The following is a 17991-nucleotide window of genomic DNA, read 5'->3' on the forward strand; positions in this document are numbered from 1 at the left end:
GACTTGCCTGTGGCGTGGTTAAAGAGGAGAGGAGCGGGGGACGGTGCTGGCCGGTCTCCATGGGAAGCTCCGAGGGGAAGGTAAGCTCCTTAGAAGGGGCTTAGCCTCTCTGTCCACGTCACAGACTTGAGAGGTACCGATGGAGACTCTGGGGTGTAAAGCCCTCTACGGCCCCCCGGCTAGTGCCACAGAATGGAGAAGTCACAAAAGCCAGGATGGTACATTTGGATTTGGTTCAACAGACAAGCAGGAGCCTTTGAAGGTTCTGGGCTAAAGCTGAGAGGCCTTCTTGTCCCCGTCTGTGAATTCCCAGTGACATTGGCTCCTGGGGGCACTAAGATGGGGAAGGCACTGGCCTCCCAAAGACCCTGAGTGGGCACCGCCCTGCCGCTGGCCAGGCTCGGCGCTAATCAGGCTCTGCTTCAAGGCTCCTGAGTCCACTCGTTTGTGGCAAAGCTTCCTCTTCCCACCGCCTGAGCCCACCTTCGGCACCTCTGTCACCCCCACAAGGCTTAGCTCACACAGAGAACGTGACCATGAATGCTCAGGGCATCCATCACTGCTGTCTGCACCTTACCACATGCATGTTTCCCAAAACCCTAAACCCTTTTAAATATGGGGGGACTCGAGGCGCTAGCAGGCCGCTAGGCAGCTCCCTGAGGAAAAGAGGCCTCTTCAGCCCTTTGCATCATGCCCTGCAGGACAGAGGTCCTCTGGTGCCAGTGGATCTGGACACAGATGAGTCAAGGGGCAGGGGACGTCCCACAGGAAAACCCAGGCCCCCTCAACCCCAGAACTGCCACAGGGCAGGGCATGGGCACAGCTCTCCCCGTGTGAGGGCGGGGCCCAGCCTCCCCCAGTGGCTGCCCTGTCCCTGCCCCCCTTTGCGCTTCTGCCCGCTTACCTGCCATCGCGATCCCAGTCGTACACCTCCACCTTGATGGTCCTGCGAGGCAAAGGGCCCATGGTGGGATGGGCTTGACCCAGCACCCCCGTGGCCTGAGGACAGGGCCCTTCTCATGCGCCTGGGCCAGAGAGGACGCAGCGCCATCCCCCAGGAGGACATTGCCCCTCTCATGCTCCCAGGCCCTCGGTGGACACAGCAGCCCGAGAGACAAAGGGACAGTCTCAGGGTCCTTCCGCAAAGGTCTCGGGGAAGAAGCAGCCCCAGAGCTGCATAGGGACTTCCCCCCTTTCGGGGAGGACATGGGAAAAGCCACAGACTTCAGTTCACCCCATCTTCTCCTTGGTCAGAGGGGGCACATGTCCCAGCATGAAGCCACACGGAATTTATCAGGGGTAGGGCCCTCATAGTGGGGGGGTGCTGCTCCCCTGATCTCAGGCCTAAGCAGGACGGGCTTTCCTGGGAGGGGTGATGAGACTGCGTGGCAGGACCCACGGACTGAGTGGTGGGAGCCAGCCCTGCGTGTCAGGGATGGGCCCAGGGCCCAGCCCGGACAGCCTGCTGAGCTGTTCCATGCCACGACTGGCTCCTGAGTGAGGGTGTAATTATCTTCACATTTTCGCCTGGCTGCTTTAATTAGTTTGTTTTGACTCCTGTGCATGGGGCTGGGCTCTGGGAGCCCATTTTATTTTTAGCCTGTTTCCCTGGCAACAGGCTAGTGGACCAGAGGCAGAGGAGGGAGGTGGAAGTCTGCAGGTTAACCCTTGGTGCCAGTGGTCCTCCAGGGATTCCCAGGGGTGGGGGAGCTGCCGAGGTCCCACACCAGGGTCAGGGCCCAGGGAGGTAGGATCCACATGGAGGGAACAGGCTCTCCAGCCTTCAGTTCTAAATGGGGCACGCAGAGGCGGCTGCCTGGACCTGTTTTCCATGAACATATCATCTTGCCCATCCATAGCTGCAGCCCATCTCCTCGGGTCTCTGAGGACTTGCCTTGGGCTTCAGGAGCCCCAGAAGGAGGCGCTGTCTCCCTTCAGATGAGCCTTCCTGGGGACTGGGAGGGGGCGGGGTGTGGATTCCCCCCATCAGGGCAGGAACTGCTCTGGAGGGAAGGCATGCCTCATAGGTTGTATGCACCCACTGGATTTTTGTCACTAAAATGCAAAATGGGGCAAGTGTAGAAGCCCACCATGTAAAGGAATCCTTTAAATTCTTGTGTAAAGCAAAAAGCAATGCCTCTCTGAGGTGAATTATTGTAGGAAATAAACAAAAACAAAAAACTGGGCCCCTGAAGGCGGGCTGGTGAGCTGGAAAGAGGCTGGGATGTGGACTTGGGGCTGGGCCCCTGGCTGGGAGCCTGGAGGGGTCACTTAACCTCAATGAGCCACAAGCCAGCACTTTAAAGTTGGGCTAATAATGTTCTTACAGAATAGCTGCAAAGACAAGTTGGTGAAATGCCCCTGGCACGTGGGTGGTCTCTATAGAGATGCTCCCTACTCTCCGCTTTAGCATTTGGCCATACTCAAAGTGATTTTCATATAAAATGTACTTAAGTCTGGGACACCTGAGCCTGGGTACCTGAGCTCTGCAATTGCTGATTCCTGGAATGACGAGGCTGGGGCGACCTTAGCGGCATCCAAGCCTGGCCGTCTGACACATCCCCAGGGAGCTTTTCAGACACACAGCCCCCAGGCCCAGTGCTCAGCAGCCCAGGGCCCACCAGCTCTGCCATGCATGTGACCTGCGGCCCCCTCATTTCCAGATGGGGAAGCTGCGCCCTAAGGGAGCCCAGTGACTTGCCCAGAGTCACACAGCTGGCAAGGGGCTGAGTGAAGACCCTGCCCCACACAGTCTCCCAGTCATTCCCAGAGCTTTCCAGCTCTGCGGGGGAACCTTAAGGGGCCCCAGGAAGGAGTGCCTCTCCTTGGACCACTAACACCAGCCCCTTAGGTGCCCTGATCAGTGACAGCCACAAGCTCAGACAGGAGGAGGACCCCAGTTACAGCCATCCATAGCTTTGGATACCCCAAAAAATCACTGGGGAGGATTTTTTAATAATCCCATGGCCAGCGGACCTCATTTAATTAGTCTAGATTGGACTCCAGTCCAGGTAGTTTGAGAAGTCCCTGGCTGGTTCTAATGTTCAGCCAGAGCTGCTGAGCTCTCTAGTTTTCAACCTCGATTGCAGCTGGGACCCCCATGGCGAGCTCTAGCAATCCCTCACCCCAGAGATTCGGAATCAGTGGGTCTGGGGTGCACCTGGCAGGGGAATTGTTTAAAGCTCGGCGGGGGGTTTGAACTTGCAGCTGAGGGGGAGACCACTGAGTGTGAGCTTCCTGTGCAATCAAGGCTCCAGGGATGACACACGCAGCCACCGGAGGCTGCAGACTCCAGCCTTGGGGGAGGAGGAGGTGAGAGAAACACTGCCCAGAGACAGGGACAGGCAGACAGAAGCCAGGCATGGCTTTGACTGCTCTGTTGACAGTTCTGTCCCTGCCCAGTCCTGGCTGGGCCGCCCCAAGGCTCCTCACATGCCTTCTGTGAACTGCAGGCCTTGGCTCCGAACCTCTTAGTGCAGGTCCAAAAAAGGCTCGTGTTGAATTAACTGCAACGTCTGGGGCCAGCACCCAAGAGAAGGGGGCTCCTGGGAGTGAGACAATGAAATGGGCTCTTCTGCCCACAAAACGCACATCTTATGTAGCAATTAAAAGGATCAGGACACGGAGCCCCTAGTCTGAGAGGCAGTGGGGTAGACAGGGAAGGCTGCAGGCTCTGGTGGCAATGCCAGCTCTCTGGCCACTAGCTGAATGGCCCTGTGCACAACTGGCTTAGCCCTTGCAGACCCGGTTTACCCCCCTGTAAAATGGCATCCGACCACCCACGTGGGAGATTCTACATCACCCACACGGCCGGCGTCGGACACGTGCTGTTCTGTTCCGTCTAAAACACTCCAGCCTTTCTCCCAAGCTCCTGTCTCCCAAACAATGCCCATTCACCACAAAAATGTCAGCTCTACAAGGCCAGGGATTTCTGCTTGTTTTGTTCACTGCTGTATCTTCAGCTTCGAGAACAGTGCCTAGCATGTATCAGGCAATATAAGTAGCGTTAAGAAATACCTGCTGGCCAACTAAACTTCAGCTCTGTGAAGTGGGCCACAAGTAACAATGCCCTCCCTCCCCAGAATTACAGAGGGAGGCCCGGACCGTGTGGCTTTCCCCAAGTCACACAGCCGGTCAGTAGCAACGCCAGGCCTTGGGGCAGGAGCCAGTGTCCTGCAGGTCACTGGATGCCTGGAGCCAGAGTGACAGAGCGGGGTGTGTGTGAGCCTCAGCAGGATAGCAGGGATGAGGGACACTGGCAATGACACCAGGCTTCCCTCCCAGCTCACCAAGCAGCTCTGTCTGCAGTCTCCCACGAACCCGGCTGCCGACCTGCCTTCTAATGAGCCTCTCCCGGGCTGGAGGGCGCCCATTTGCTGCTGCTGACAAGTCCCCAGCGCTGACAGGCCCCGAGGGGGTTACCCAAAACTGACAATCAGTCCAACACTCAGAGAGGCTTCAGGGTGGAAGCGGAGTGGGGCCTCACTGGGACAGGCAGTGAGACTGGAGTGCCGCCTGCTCCGCACTGCAGAGGTCAGCTTCTGCAGGTGTGAGCCAGGGATGATAAGGCAGTCCCAATGGAGGTCACACACACTGGCCTGGCCCCGTCCAGTGCTCAGCCGGTGGTGGGGCTCAAAGGAGAAGCAAGTGGTTCTTCCAGGGGACAGACAGAGTGTGACATTTCAGAGATGTGACAGCCTCCAGCTCCAAGGAACCCTCTGTCACCTCCAGGTGAGGGCCCAGCACCCTTAACACCCTCTCAAAATCCACTCATTCAACTGCAAGCTGTGAGTGAATGACAGCAGCCCAACCAGGGGAATCTGGTTCAAGGAGGACAAGTCCTCTGGTCTCTGAATGCTCAAGAAGAGGGTAGGGGGACTCCAGGGAAGGAGGGGGAAGGGCGTCCTGTCGTCAGCCCCCTTCACCCCACTGGAGGGCTGGACTGGCTCTGACCCTGATGCCATTTCCTCTGACACCAGCTCTGCTCAGCTGGGTCACTTGAGTTTGGCCTTGTGTGGACCGGAGACACAGCAAACACAGGGGGGGCCCCAAAGCACAGGGCCAGCCCAGAGGTGGCGTCTGGAACGGAAAAAAGTACTCTCCCCTTGCCCTGGCAAGTCACACAACCTGCGGGCCTCCCCTTCCCCACCTGTGAGGTGAGCACGTCACCAGTACTCACCTTCTAGGGTCACTGGGAAATTTAATGCACACATAAGATAATGTATTGAAGCCAGTGAGGACACAATTTGCCCTGTATCCTGAAGACTCGGTAATCTTATTAATATTAACTGGTTTCCACCCCCAACCGGTTTCCAAGAAACCGGCCCCTTCTCAGCAGATCCTCGGTTCTCATGCTCCTGGCCCCTCACAGGAGTGGTCGATATTTCAGTGTGAATTCCTCTCTCTCAGCTCCCTGACCACGGCCTCCTCCTCTAAGTCCCCTGCTATCTCTGACCATCCCCTCTTCTTTCTCCTGCTCCTGACCTGGGACACGGCCCCCACCCGCAAGGGCCTTGGGCACCTGACCTCCGCCAGCCCCTGCTGGGGACTCCCAGACCTCTGTCCTCTCTCCCTCGAAGGGCACCACTGCCTGCCCCACAGCCACCTGCTCTGGCTCCCTGCCACCCTCCCCATTACTGTCAGTGATATCATCTCCTGTCCCCAGTCTCCAAACCCTAATGACCTCTCCGTCCCCTTCGGTCCATCTCCAGGCAGACGGCGAGTCCTGCTGAGTCTCCGTTCCACTGCAGGCCCAGAGCAGACCTGCCCTGCGCCCACGAGCTGCTTCCACACACACCCACTCATACCCTGTCTCGGCCGGTCAGCAGCACAGCGCCCGGGTCGAGAACACAGATTCTAGAGCCAGCCTCAGTTTCCTTCCCTGTGCAGCAAAGAGAGTGTTAGTGTCTGTTCCAGAGCCACTAACTGGTAGGAGGACTAAATTAGTTCATATACACAAATTATCATGTTGGTGCTACAGGAGCCTCTGCCATTATTATTATTATTATTTATTATTATTATTACTATTATTATTACCTGCCTGTTTCCCACTGTGGCCTGGAAGCAGCCTGAGAGGGCAGCTTGGGCCTGGCAGCTCAGTGCACCCACAGCACCCAGCCCGGTGCCCTGTGCCTGGCTGGCCTAGGAGACATGGGTGCTGGATTCAACTGAATGTTCTGTGGGGCTTTAAAGAGATGCCTCCCTCGTTTCCCTGCACAAGCCTCCCCCCACCCCCGACACTGCTCTGAGAGGGCCTCCCAGACGCTCGCACCTCCCGAGTGGCTGCTGGGCACGCGGGTTACCCTGGGGTTACCCTGGGGCTCAGCATGCGGCAGGCCTGCCCACGGTCACCAAGCCAGTGTGACGTTCCTGGCTCCTCCATTAGTACTGCTGTCAGTCATGTCATGGTCAGTCTGTCCCCGCGTTGGAGAAGGCCCCAGCTGCCCAGCTGTCCTGGGCTCAGCCTGGCAGGGGAAGACAGCAGCCTGCCGGTTTCCCCGCCACCTGCACCCTCCCCCCACACCCTCTCCTCCTCCAACGGCTGCACAATGAGCCCTGGCCTCGGAGCCCCACCGCCCTTCTCACCATCCCTGACAAGCTGGGCCTGAGACCCTGGGAGCCCCTCCCTAGGGATGCAGAGGGGTGGGGGTTCAGCTGGACCCCCCAAAACCACTGAGCAGTGGGGCTGAAGATCCCAATTCCTTCCACCCCGTGAGACTTGAATTGCCACACTCTCCCATTCTCTAAGCTTGAATTTGCCCTCCCTTCTCCTCCATCTCTCTCCATCCCAACCATTCTTCCCACGTCCTTGTGCCCAAGAACTGGCCCCTCCCCCCACGACCTTGCAGCCTTCCCTGGGCCCCCTGTAGCCTCAGTGCCCCAATCACTCTGTCCTCCCATGCCCTCCACCCCGGAAGCTCCAGGACCCGTAATTGGGGTTTGTTTGCTAGAATGCCTGCTTTTGTCTCTAGTCTCATTTTGCACAATTACTTCGCCGTCTGAAATACTCGCAAGCACATCTGAGCTCCCTGTGATCACACATAAGCTCCCTGAAGATGGAAATGAGGCTACACTGCCTTGAAAGCTGCGCAGATGGAGGCATGACGAGCATATAGCAGGTGGTCCATGACCACCTCCCTGTGGAATAGACTGTGGCTTTTCTGTCCCAACCAAGAGGCAGGAAAAGGTGCCACCTCATCTGGATCAGCAAGGAGACGGGGTTCCTAAAAGCCCCTGTCGCCGCACCACACACAGCCTGTCAGTAGCCACTGTGAGCAGGGTCCCAGTGAGCCCATTCCGATGCCTCCAGCCAGGACGCCCCGGTGTTCCTGTTCAAGTGGCCAGCAGACACTCAGCCTCCTCAGGGCTGCCCGGCAGCCCTGGCCCTGAACCCCTGCCAGCCACCCACCAGCTACAGCCGTCACCCGGAAACCAGGCTGGGTTCTCATGACTTAATACAGACCAACAGCACCTTACAGCTCCCCTGCCACTTAGCACAATTTGTAACTACCTGTTTCTTTGTGTGATTATTGGGTTAATGCCTGCCTCCCCCACTAGAGGCAAACTCCACCAGGTTGGGTGAAGGGTGAGACTGTGTTCAGTTCCTTGCTGACTTCCCAGCCTCTGGCACAGGGCACGGCACGTGGCGGGGCAGTCGACAAACACTTGTGGATGAACAAATGTGAATTTGGTACGTTATGCACACCTAAGCCTCTCTGTGTGGGTCGTGTCATGGGAGCTTCAAAGCAGCCCTACAAGGCAAGGAGATGTTTAAATACGCATTTTACAGACAAGGAAACTGAGGCCCAGACAGGTCAAAGTTTGCCCAACTTGACAGTACTTTCCAGTCGCAGAGACGATTAGAAACCAGGCGTGCCCACACTCAACCACCTGCACTCAAGGGATGATGATGATGATGATGATGATAGCTAACGTGTCAGAGCAGCAGGCTGTGTAGCACCAAAGAGTTCCTTGAGCTCTGTGTCCCACCCCTCGCTCCCATTTATGGCAACCTGGCTGGCAGAGAGGATCTTGAATCCTGACTCCCCAGAATCCACCTGCCAGGAGCTGGGGCTGTGGGGACCAGGCTTCCCCTGCATATCTAGAGGGATAGATACCTGCCCCTGCACCTCCAGTGTGAACCATGAAAAGACAGGCTGCTGAGTTCCAGGCCAGGACACCCCAACACCCCCAGCCTGGGGAGGCTCCCACCAGTGGGGACGCCTGACTGAGGGGGCGGGGCAGGGCTGAAGGTGATGCAGGCAGGCACTGCCCAGGGAGGAGAGGACAGGGTGGGGAGGCTTGCGAGCCCCACCCCGTGCAGGGCCGCCCAGGCACAGCTCCCGGAGTCCCTGCTCGCCCTGAGGGGACTGCCCGCACCAACGTGAACCAGGCCCCCGCCCCCCGGGGCATGCTGAGGGGCATTTCTCAGCTCACCGATCGTAGTCTCCATTGCAGAGGGCTCTCACAGGAATGGAGAAAGTTTGCCAGACTGGATTTAGGGTGTTCTTCATGACCTCGGTCTTGTGGCAGATGGTGAACCTGGCAAAGCAGAGGGGGACGGTGTCAGGCCCCAACCCAAGGAAGGCATGACAGAACCCAGGCCAACTGAGGGACCAGCTCTAGAGTTAATCTCTGTAGGTACTGGACAGAAAACCCATGGCTTTGTGAGGCAATGGGCTGCCCATCTCTAGCAGCATCCAGGTAGAAACTGGGTGGCCATTTCCTGGGGATGCTACGGAGAGGATTCTTGTGGGGGGCAGAGAGGGGTGTTGTCGGGAGGAACAGGTCCTGGGCCCTGCTCTCCTGAGAACTTGAACATGCCTGTCCCGCTCGGGCCTTCTGTTTCCTCGCCTGTAAACCCAGGGAGGCAGGCAGCCACCACCAAACGTTCTTCATCCATGGAAGGATCTGTGGATGGGTTTTAGGGGTCTGTGAACCCCTGAAACTGTCAGCGAAGTTAGGTGTCTGGGCTTCACTGGCTTCCTGTTTTCCTGCCCCGTCCGCTGAGATTTCCATGTTCATGGCTCACCTCACTTCCTTCAGGTCTTTGCTCAGTGTCACCTCTTAGACACGAGTGCCTGCTGTGAGCACCGTATCTAAGATGTGCAACCCCCCAGCCCCCTGACTCTGACATCTGTAGTCCCCCTTCCACACTGTTTTCCATTTCACCTGTCACCCTTTGACACGTGACACAGTCTACTTTTCTCCTTATTTATCTTACCGTCTGTCACTAAAAGGTAAGCTCGGGAGGGGCAAGAAAGGCTGTGTCTTCTTTGATCATTGGTATATCTCTAGCGCCCGAAGCAGTGCCTGGCACGCAGTAAATGGTCATTAAGTATCTCTTGGAATGAGTTAATGAATAAATGTATTTCTCAGAGGAGACTTTCCATAGCTTTCTCTGGCATTTCAAGCCATAGAATAAAAGCCCCTGAGATGATCTATCTCTAAGACCCTTTTAGCTCTGAATCCCTGAGCTGGCTTTGCAAACTGATAGTGCAGAATTGGCTAATCCCCAGTGTGGCATCCCCTGCCCACTCCCCACACCATGCCCGGCTGGCCCCACCCTGGAAGCCTACCCTGCCACGTGGGGGCAGCTAGAAGCCAGAGTAGAGCTGGGGCCAGGGGTCGCCCCCTGAGATTTCCCAGCATCCATCACAGCTACCTCCCAGCTTGGAAAGGTCACCCAGGAAGGTGCCTGGGCCCCACCCGTGCCCACACAGGCTGTGCTATTTCTTCTCTGGCAATTTTCAAGTCAAAATGTCATTTCTGTCACTGAGGCTCAGCGTTTCTCTTCTCCGCTCCTTCTCGCCCACCCACTGGAGTATAGAGATACACGTGGGAGACCTCCCCACACACCCAGAGCTGCTGATGATGTCAGGAATGGGATGGAGGAAGGAGGGGCCACAGCTGCCCGCGGCTGGGGCAGGCAGGGAGCAGGAAGAGAAGGCAGGGCGGTAGGAGGGAGCATCAGGAGCAAAATAGCCAGGCAAGGAGGGAGGTTCACCCTCTCTGCAGAAGCCCTGATTGTACCAAACCACCCCCAACAATCACACAAACCTGGGGGTCCCTCCAGCCTCCCCACCCCTTAGGGACCACTGCCTCCCCTGCCTCCTCTCTCTGTCCTGCCAGCCAAACTTCCTGACCAGGTCTTCTCGCTATCAGCCTAATTTCCTCCTTACTTGTTTCTCCTGCACCCTGTGGGGTCTGGTTGCTGCTTCAGAGTCTTGCCTGAAATGCTTTCTTTAAGCTACCCGCCCCTCCCCCCCAAATCCACAGGCCCCTCAGCTCTCTGCTGTCCCTGCAGTCCTCTCACCACTCAACTCAATTCATGGAGGCACATGCTCAGGGGCCCGCAGGGGGGCACTAACCGCCGCTGCTGAGTCAGACAGGCGCAGGCTCCCAGCCCAGGGCCGCTACTGTGGCCAGCTGTGCAGCCCTGGCAAACGACTCTCTCTGAGCTCCCTCTCACTGTAAAACGAGGGTAGGAACAGGAGCTTCCGGGCTCCGTTTTAATTACACGTGTTGGCCCATTAATCCTCACAGCAGCCCTGTGAGCGCGGTGTTAGCGTTGCCCCGTGTACACACATGTACACACCAACACACTGAGTTAGGGAGGTTGTAGCTGCAGTGTCCGAATGGCAGCCACCAGCTACCTGCACCTGCTTCCATTTGAATTAACTGCGCTGAAATGGAATTCAGAACTGGGTTCCTCAGCCCCCCAGCTCCACGTCAAGTGCTCAACAGCTACGTGTGCCTCATGGCAACCGTCCTGGACAGCGAGACGGAGACATTGTCTTCATCCCAGCCAGTTCCGCTGGGTTAGAGACTCGCCTAAAGTTACAGCTGGTGATTGGCAGCGCCAGGCGGGGCCCACAGGCAGCCAGGGCAGCCTGCTCTCCTCCGCCACAGTCTTACTCCCAGACGGTGACTGGAATGAATCACACACGGTAGGTCCAGTGCCGGCAGCACAGAGGGTGCTCTGTGGACGCCGCCTTCCCTGTCCCTCCTGGTGCGGCAGGCGTGGTGGTCCACTCCCCTGGCTCCCTCACAGCCCTTCCTCCCATCCTCCTAACTGGTGGCATCTCCCAAACCTCCCGCCCTGCTCTCACCAGTCCAGCCTCTGTCCCGGGCAGCTGCCTCTTTGCAGGGGCCTACAGACGGGCCAGCCTCTCGGGGCCTCTGGATGGGTGTCACCAGGGAGACATCCAGCCCATGCTTCAGGTGAAACTTGCCCCCCAGTAAACTCCCGTGGCCTCCTGTACCTGGCCAGCCCCTTTGCCATCTTCAGCCCTCCAATTCCCCACAGCTCCACTATGGGCAGGGGTGGGGTGGGGTGGCTGTGACTTCAGGCCCCACCCAAGGGTCTCCGCACTGTCCTTCTGTCCCTGTCCTCCCCCCTCCCCCACACTTCTACTGCACCTCCCGCCTGCTCACAGTGTCAGTCACCAGCCTCTCCCTCTTCACCGCCCCCTCCCCATCCATCCTACACATCACTCTTCTAGAACAATCATTGGCAACCACTTTTTGCAACACACACCTTTCCTGCTCCAAAACCGAAATCCCTCTCTCCTGGTCAGCCAGCCCCCACTTCTGAGACAGCTCAGTGTGGCCTGGCATTGCATCTCTGGGGGACCCGGGAGGGACACTGCCGCTGGCACCTGGAGCACCACTCAGGCCTTCTCCTCCCTCCCTCAAGTCTGGTCAATAAGAATTATTTAAAGAAATCCTGCTGGGAGTCCGTTGGTGAGACAAAGAACCCTTTTGTTATGCAAATGAGCACACCTAATTTCCCTTGTTTTGTACGTTCAGACTTAAAAATCTGTTTTCCCTGGAACTGAAACACACCTCCTCCCTGTGGCTCCCCTGCCCCCCAACACACACACTCAGTCACACGCATGCACACCCAGAATTTCAGAACCAACGGGAACTTGGCAGAGGACTTTCTGCCTCTGCTCGGGCACACTTGCTTTGCTCACTCACTTTGCACACTCGCTTTGCACACGTCTTTCCTCTAGGCTGTTATTCTTCCCTGTGCCTCCCCCCGTGGACCCATTTTCTTCTTCTTTAAACCCTGCTTCCCTGTCCCCCTCCCCAGGCAGCGTTTTTTCTAATTAACCTCCCTAGTCCCATTGCTCCCTGGTTCTGCAGAATCCAGCCGTAAATTGCTTCAGCCTCCCAGAACTGCGGAGTTTAAAGAGACTGTGGAGACCACCTAATCCAACCGGTTCATCTTACTGATGAGAAAACAGGCCCAGGGAGGGGCGTGATTTGCCCGGGGGCACCACACAGGGCTGGTGGGGAAGACCTAGGCTCCCAGACTCTCAGCCTAGAATCTGCCCCCTCTGTATGTAGCTGACCTACATTTGCCAGTGTGCGTTTCTGTCTTACTGTGGGTGGCTTCTGGATTACAGAGGGGAGGAAACGGGGCTTCAAAGACGGGTAGAGTTTTGAATGAAGCCTATGGTGAGGTGTGGGGCTGGGCGGGGAAAGGGTGCAGATTTGCTATGCTGGGGGTGCGGTAGTGGGGGACACCTAGTAGTGGGGCATCTGGGGGGCCATGGGTGGAGGAGGACAGGGCTTGGATGTATGGATTGATTTGTGCGGAAGAAGGAAGGGGCTATCAGAGGGGCCCCTATTCCCCTCATCTCTAACATATCCAACACCCACCTTTGCTGAGACCCTCGGGGTGGCAGTTCTGGCTTGTAGGCTGCCCCCAGCCCCCAGCGGCCCACCCACATGGTCAGGACACCACGCTGGAGCTCTGACTTCTGTCCCGATCCCCTGCCCTCTCTAATGAAGTAGCCCCAGGGCAGCACAGGGAAGAGGGGGACACAAGCCACCCTGCTGGCAGGTCACCACACCTTGTCCATCCCAGACCTCAGGAAGGGGGTGACGTGTTGCCAGGGAACTCACGTTCCATCCTCGTTGCTTCTGTAGAACACCAGGAATGGGTCAGACTTCCCAAAGAAATCTTTCTTGTCCAGCTTGTTGGCACAGAACTGCATCGTGGCGACGTCCTGATGGGAGGGGAGAGCGGAGGTGTGAGGCTGGAGGAGGCTGGGAGGTGCCCCAGTCCCCATGGAAGCGCAGCTTCAGGGCCCCGGGAGCAGGAGGATTCCAGGCACCAGCCGGTTAGAAAGGGCAGCATCTCACGCGTGCCCTGCACAGACCAAGGGCCAGGCCCTGGGCTGACGCTTCCAAGGGTCTCCCTTCATCTTCAAACCACCCCACCAGCAGGTCTAACGGAGCCGTCTGTGGTGAAGCAGGTGGACTCTGGAGTGAGCTGCCCCCGTTTGAATCCTGGTTCTGCCACTTGCTAGCTGTGTGCCCTTGGGCCAGGGAGGCAGTGTCTCGCAGCCTCCGTTTCCCCTCTGTCACCTGGGGCCACACCACACCTCAGAGGGCTGTTGTGCAGCCTAACATGATCACGTGTGCAAAGTGCTCAGCAGAGGGCAGGCAGTCGCCACCACACGATCAGCGTAACGCGCGTGATTTCACTACTATTCTACTACTGAGAGGCTTCAGGAGGTGCAGTGACTAACCCCAGGCCACTCTGAGCTTGGCCTGCCAGAGCCAAAGCCCGCGCTCTGTCCCGTCGCCTCTCCCCCCACAAGTTTGTGTGGCTCCTGGAGGGCACGTAGGTTTAAGCATCACTTTCACACCCACTAACTCACGAGGGGCCCAGCCCACTAGCTCTCCAAGGTGACACAGCCAGGATCCTGGCCCAGCTACAGCTGGGGAGCCTGAGGCTCAGAGCAGGGAGGGACTCCGCCCTGGGTGGAGGGTGTCTGACTCCCCTGACCAGTTTACGGCCCCGTCTGACCCAAAACTCAGACCGAAAGTATGGAAGGTACTCAGGCCCTGGTGAGGACTGCTGGCCCCGCCCCTCACACGGTGCCCAGCCCCTTACTCACTGTGGCCAACAGGGCACTGGGCAGAGATACCCCTACGTCCTCCTTTCCACCCAACCCCACGTGGCCTCTTCAACCTGAAAGCTTTGCATCCTGACAGATCACTTGTCAACTAGCCAGAGCTTGGGTTCCTGGGGCCTGGCCTGCCCTCAAGGGCCAAGGCCTGGGGGTAAGCCACCCAGCTTTCTCATGCTGCCCCCTCCACTCGGTAAAAAAGAGGGTCTCTTGAAAGCAGTGTCCTATAGCCCAGTGAGGACCACACTGGTGGCAGAGATGAAGATGCGGTCTCCCACCAGCTTGAAGGCTATGGGCAAAGGTCGGGGGGTGGGTGCCGTATAACGGTTAAGAATATGGTTGCTGAAGCCAGGCTGCGTGCTTCAGCTCCATCCCTTGCTGGCTGTGTGACCTAAGGCAAGTTACTCACCCTCTCTGTGCTCAGTTCCCTCACCTGTAAAATGAGGGTACTGGCAGTGCCTACCTCATGTGCTTGTTGTGGGGATGAAATGAGTTAATACGAGAACAGTGTACGGCACACGCTGAGTGCTATGTGCCTGCAAGTGATTATGAGTATTTGAACAGTTCACCCCTCCCCCCAAGACAATGGGTATGGCCTCTGTCCCTGCCCCACCTCCACTTCCACCACCTCCCACACCTTCCTTCAAGGACATCTGACGACAGCAAATATGGAGCATCCCTCCATTTACTCACTCATTCACTCATTCAACAAACATTTATCAGAAACCATCCATGTGGGCTGGTCACTGAGCTCAGTGACTCACAGCCTTATCATATTTAGCCCTCAAAATAATTTTTGTCACTTTTGACAAATGAGGAAGCTGGAGGCCCAAGAAGCTAAGTAACCTGCCCAACACCCCCAGCTGGTCACGGGCAGAGCAGAAATTCAACATGGATGACTTCAAAGTCCCGCCTTCTCTGCCTCCCTGAGAGAGAGCACGTTCCAGTTCCCGAGGCGCTTGCTTCCCCGCTCTCCCTGGACTCTCAGCGTGTCTGGGCAGGGAGGGGCTGGGCTCCGGGTCACCCCGCAACCAAAGCGCCCCCTGAAGGGAGGCTCTGGGGGGGCACATGCCTGACCTTCGTCATCACCCACCTGAGAGGGAGGAGGAGGCCTGACTGGGGCTTCCGAGGCCTAGAAGCCCGCGGAATCCTAGAGCCTCCCCGGAAATCTAGGACCTCAGACCTGGAATGAGAGAACGGCTGACTCACCAAGCACTTGCTGTTGAAGAGCACCGCAGGTGTGCTATTCTCGGCACACGATTTACATACATCACTTATCGCGCCCGCATACGAACAGGAGTACGAAGTAACTCCTCTGCTCTCCTCCTTTTACAGATGAGGAAACTGAGGCTCTTAGAGGCTGCCCAATGCCCAAGGCCACACAGTGGGTAACGGGGCAGCAGACTTCAGGACTTCCCCTCTCACCCTCCCAGAGAGATCTCCAGCTTTCAAAGTCCGTCCCTGGCAGTCACTGTCTCTCCCCAGGGGAACGTTCCAATCCCATCCCATGCTGGCTGGAGGGAGCATGTTAAACACCTCCTGGGGAGCTCCACCACACGGCCTAGGGAAAGGAGGAAGCCTAGGACCGGGTGGGCTCCTCCCAGCACTGGCTATATAAATTGCGGGGTCCATTGTCCCAAAAGTATTAAGAAATTTCAGGACAGTGATGGCAGAGCATCAAACCAAGTGTGGGCCCTGGGTGACTGCACAGGTCGCCTGCCTCTGCAGCTGGTCCTGGCTCCTCCCACGGAGGCCTCCAGCAGGGGCATCAGAAGACACTGGATGAAGACTCAACTCTGCTGAGGACAGTGCTGGGGGCAGTCCCAGCAGGGAACCAGGGTGCTGAGTTCTAGGGAGTCCCAGTAGTCCCTCTGGCCCTCTGAGCCTGTTTCCTCATCTGTAAAGTGACAAGTTGAACAGGATGTCTGCCAGTGTCTTGTAAGCCGGGAAGTTTAGGCTTCAGTGCCAATGCCATGGGGAGCACGGTGGGCCAGGGGGGCATCGGGGGAAGGCTAGCACTCAGGGGGCAGCCTGGGAATCTCAGGCTCTTCCAGCCTCCCCAGGACACGGCTGTGTTGTGTCTCCAGACGTGACCCCAACCATCTGGAGGTGACCTGTGTGACACTTGAGTGAACAGAGGTGACCCACACGCAACAACCTGCACTATAAAATAAATACATGTATTAGACACAACCGAAACGGGTAACACAAAATCCAGGGGCAAAAGCTCTTATTTTTGCTTCCTAAGAGAACCCGCAGGGCCCTGTAAGGTCGGGAAGGGGAGGAGGAATATTAAAGAACACTGAAGGCAGAACTTAGTAGACCATGCTTCGGGACCACTCGGTGCTCCCCTGCCCCAGCACAGCACCTGACAGAGGGAATGGTACAAAGGAACCGAGGCCACCTGCATGGAACCCCAGCTCTGCCACCAACCGGCTGGGCAGCCCCGGGCAAGCAACTTAGCCTAGGTCTTCAAGTTCTCCTCTGCTCAGTGGAGTAAAGTTGCCGCTGCGAGCCTGCGCTAAGTTCCAGCCCACGGGGCCTAGCACAGAGCCTCTGTAAGAGCGGGAGCCACGCTCGCAGAGAGCCACCTTCCACGGGCTGACCCACGTGGCACGGCCGATGTTCGATACTACTCACCTGCGGAAGCGGCAGTGCAGTGCGGCTCCGCCTCTTACGTGACGGGCACTGTTTTCCATCCGTTAGTCCACTTCATTCGTCCAACCACCCCACGAGGTATAATTATATTCTCATTTCAAAGATGAGGAAACTGAGGCACAGAAGGGTTCACACCCTTGCCTGAAGCCGCGCAGCTAGGCAGAGAAGCTGGGGTTGGAACAAGGCAGTCTGGCCCCAGAGATTAATAACAGACCCCACATAACGGACCCTAATCATCAGGATGAGTTTATGTTCTGTAGCCTCAGCTTGAAATCTGAGGAGTGTGAAATCCATTTCAGAAAGGTCTCCTCCGTGCAAACTAGTTAAAATTTTAAAAAATATGAAAGAAAAGAAGGAAAGAAGGAAAGAAGGAAAGAAGGAAGGAAGGAAGGAAGGAAGGAAGGAAGGAAGGAAGGAAGGAAGGAAGGAAAGAAAGAAAGAAAGAGAAAGGAAGGAAGGAAGGAAGGAAGGAAGGAAGGAAGGAAGGAAGGAAGGAAGGAAGGAAGGAAGGAAGGAAGAAAGAAAGAAAGAAAGAAAGAAAGAAAGAAAGAAAGAAAGGCTGGCTCTGCAACTCAGCTAACTGGAAAAATCCACCAGTGAGCCCCATTGCACCATTCCCTCCCGTGGTGGCAAATCCGTGAGGCGTCGCTGGGGGCCTATTTTGTTTCCTAGCCTGATGCGCCCTCCATAACACAATTCAGGCCCGGAACACTCGCCCAGAGCCCATTATAATAATCTATTGTTGGGCTATCGCGGAATCCGTGGGGATAAAACAGACCTTTAGAAAGATTTCTCGGCTGTAACCAAGGCAAGCTTCTCCGCTAACGGGTGTGCACCCCACGGGGAGTCCTTGAGTCTAGGACCGGGTTAGACATCTGGGGACTGTGCTTTTGAAGGTGGCTCTGAATTATGCCAACAGCCGTAAGAACAAGGCTTCAACTGCTCCCCTTAAATGAAGGCTAGTGAATGGACCAACCCCTGATATGTGTGTGAGCCCAGGAAGACACTGAGGAAGGGGCACTCAGATGGCAGATGGCCTGGGCCAGGAGGGGTAGGAGACAGAGATTCCGCCTGTTTGACAGCCCCACCCTGAGGGAGGGGCTCTCTGAGCACAGGAAATGCTGTTCCCAAACCAGAAGCCTCTCTGGCATCAACTGCAGAGAAGATAAAGCAGCTCCTGCAATATATAATTTCCTGCAATTTCTGCCTTTTCACCCTATCTTTTTAAAAAACATATTAAGTTCTTCTAAAACAGCAGGATTGCTTCAATTTGCATCTTTCCACATGTTAATCAGGCTGCTTGAGAGACCTCAGCAAACAGCCTTCCTCTCCAGGGTGGCCTGGCCCGCTCTAGCAAGTTAGCCCGCCCTGACCCAGAGGAGGGCTGTGGAGGTCAGAGGTCAGG

The 17991-nt window shown here is 56.8% G+C and overlaps 1 protein-coding gene across 3 annotated transcripts in view; it reads right to left on the reverse strand.

The window, feature by feature from the left end:
- The window catches only part of CPNE5 (copine 5), an 87109-nt gene that overhangs the window by 23191 nt on the left and 45927 nt on the right, over window positions 1-17991 (reverse strand). For all 3 annotated transcript variants that reach the window (XM_024557894.3, XM_024557893.3, XM_045193426.2), the window contains 3 exons: window positions 12916-13019; window positions 8437-8541; window positions 905-946 (listed from right to left, as the gene is read on the reverse strand). In XM_024557894.3, coding sequence (XP_024413662.2) covers window positions 905-946; window positions 8437-8541; window positions 12916-13019 — 251 coding nt within the window. The remainder of the gene's footprint in view (window positions 1-904; window positions 947-8436; window positions 8542-12915; window positions 13020-17991) is intronic.

Source organism: Desmodus rotundus, chromosome 11, assembly GCF_022682495.2.
Source record: "Desmodus rotundus isolate HL8 chromosome 11, HLdesRot8A.1, whole genome shotgun sequence".
Classification (NCBI taxonomy): domain Eukaryota; kingdom Metazoa; phylum Chordata; class Mammalia; order Chiroptera; family Phyllostomidae; genus Desmodus; species Desmodus rotundus.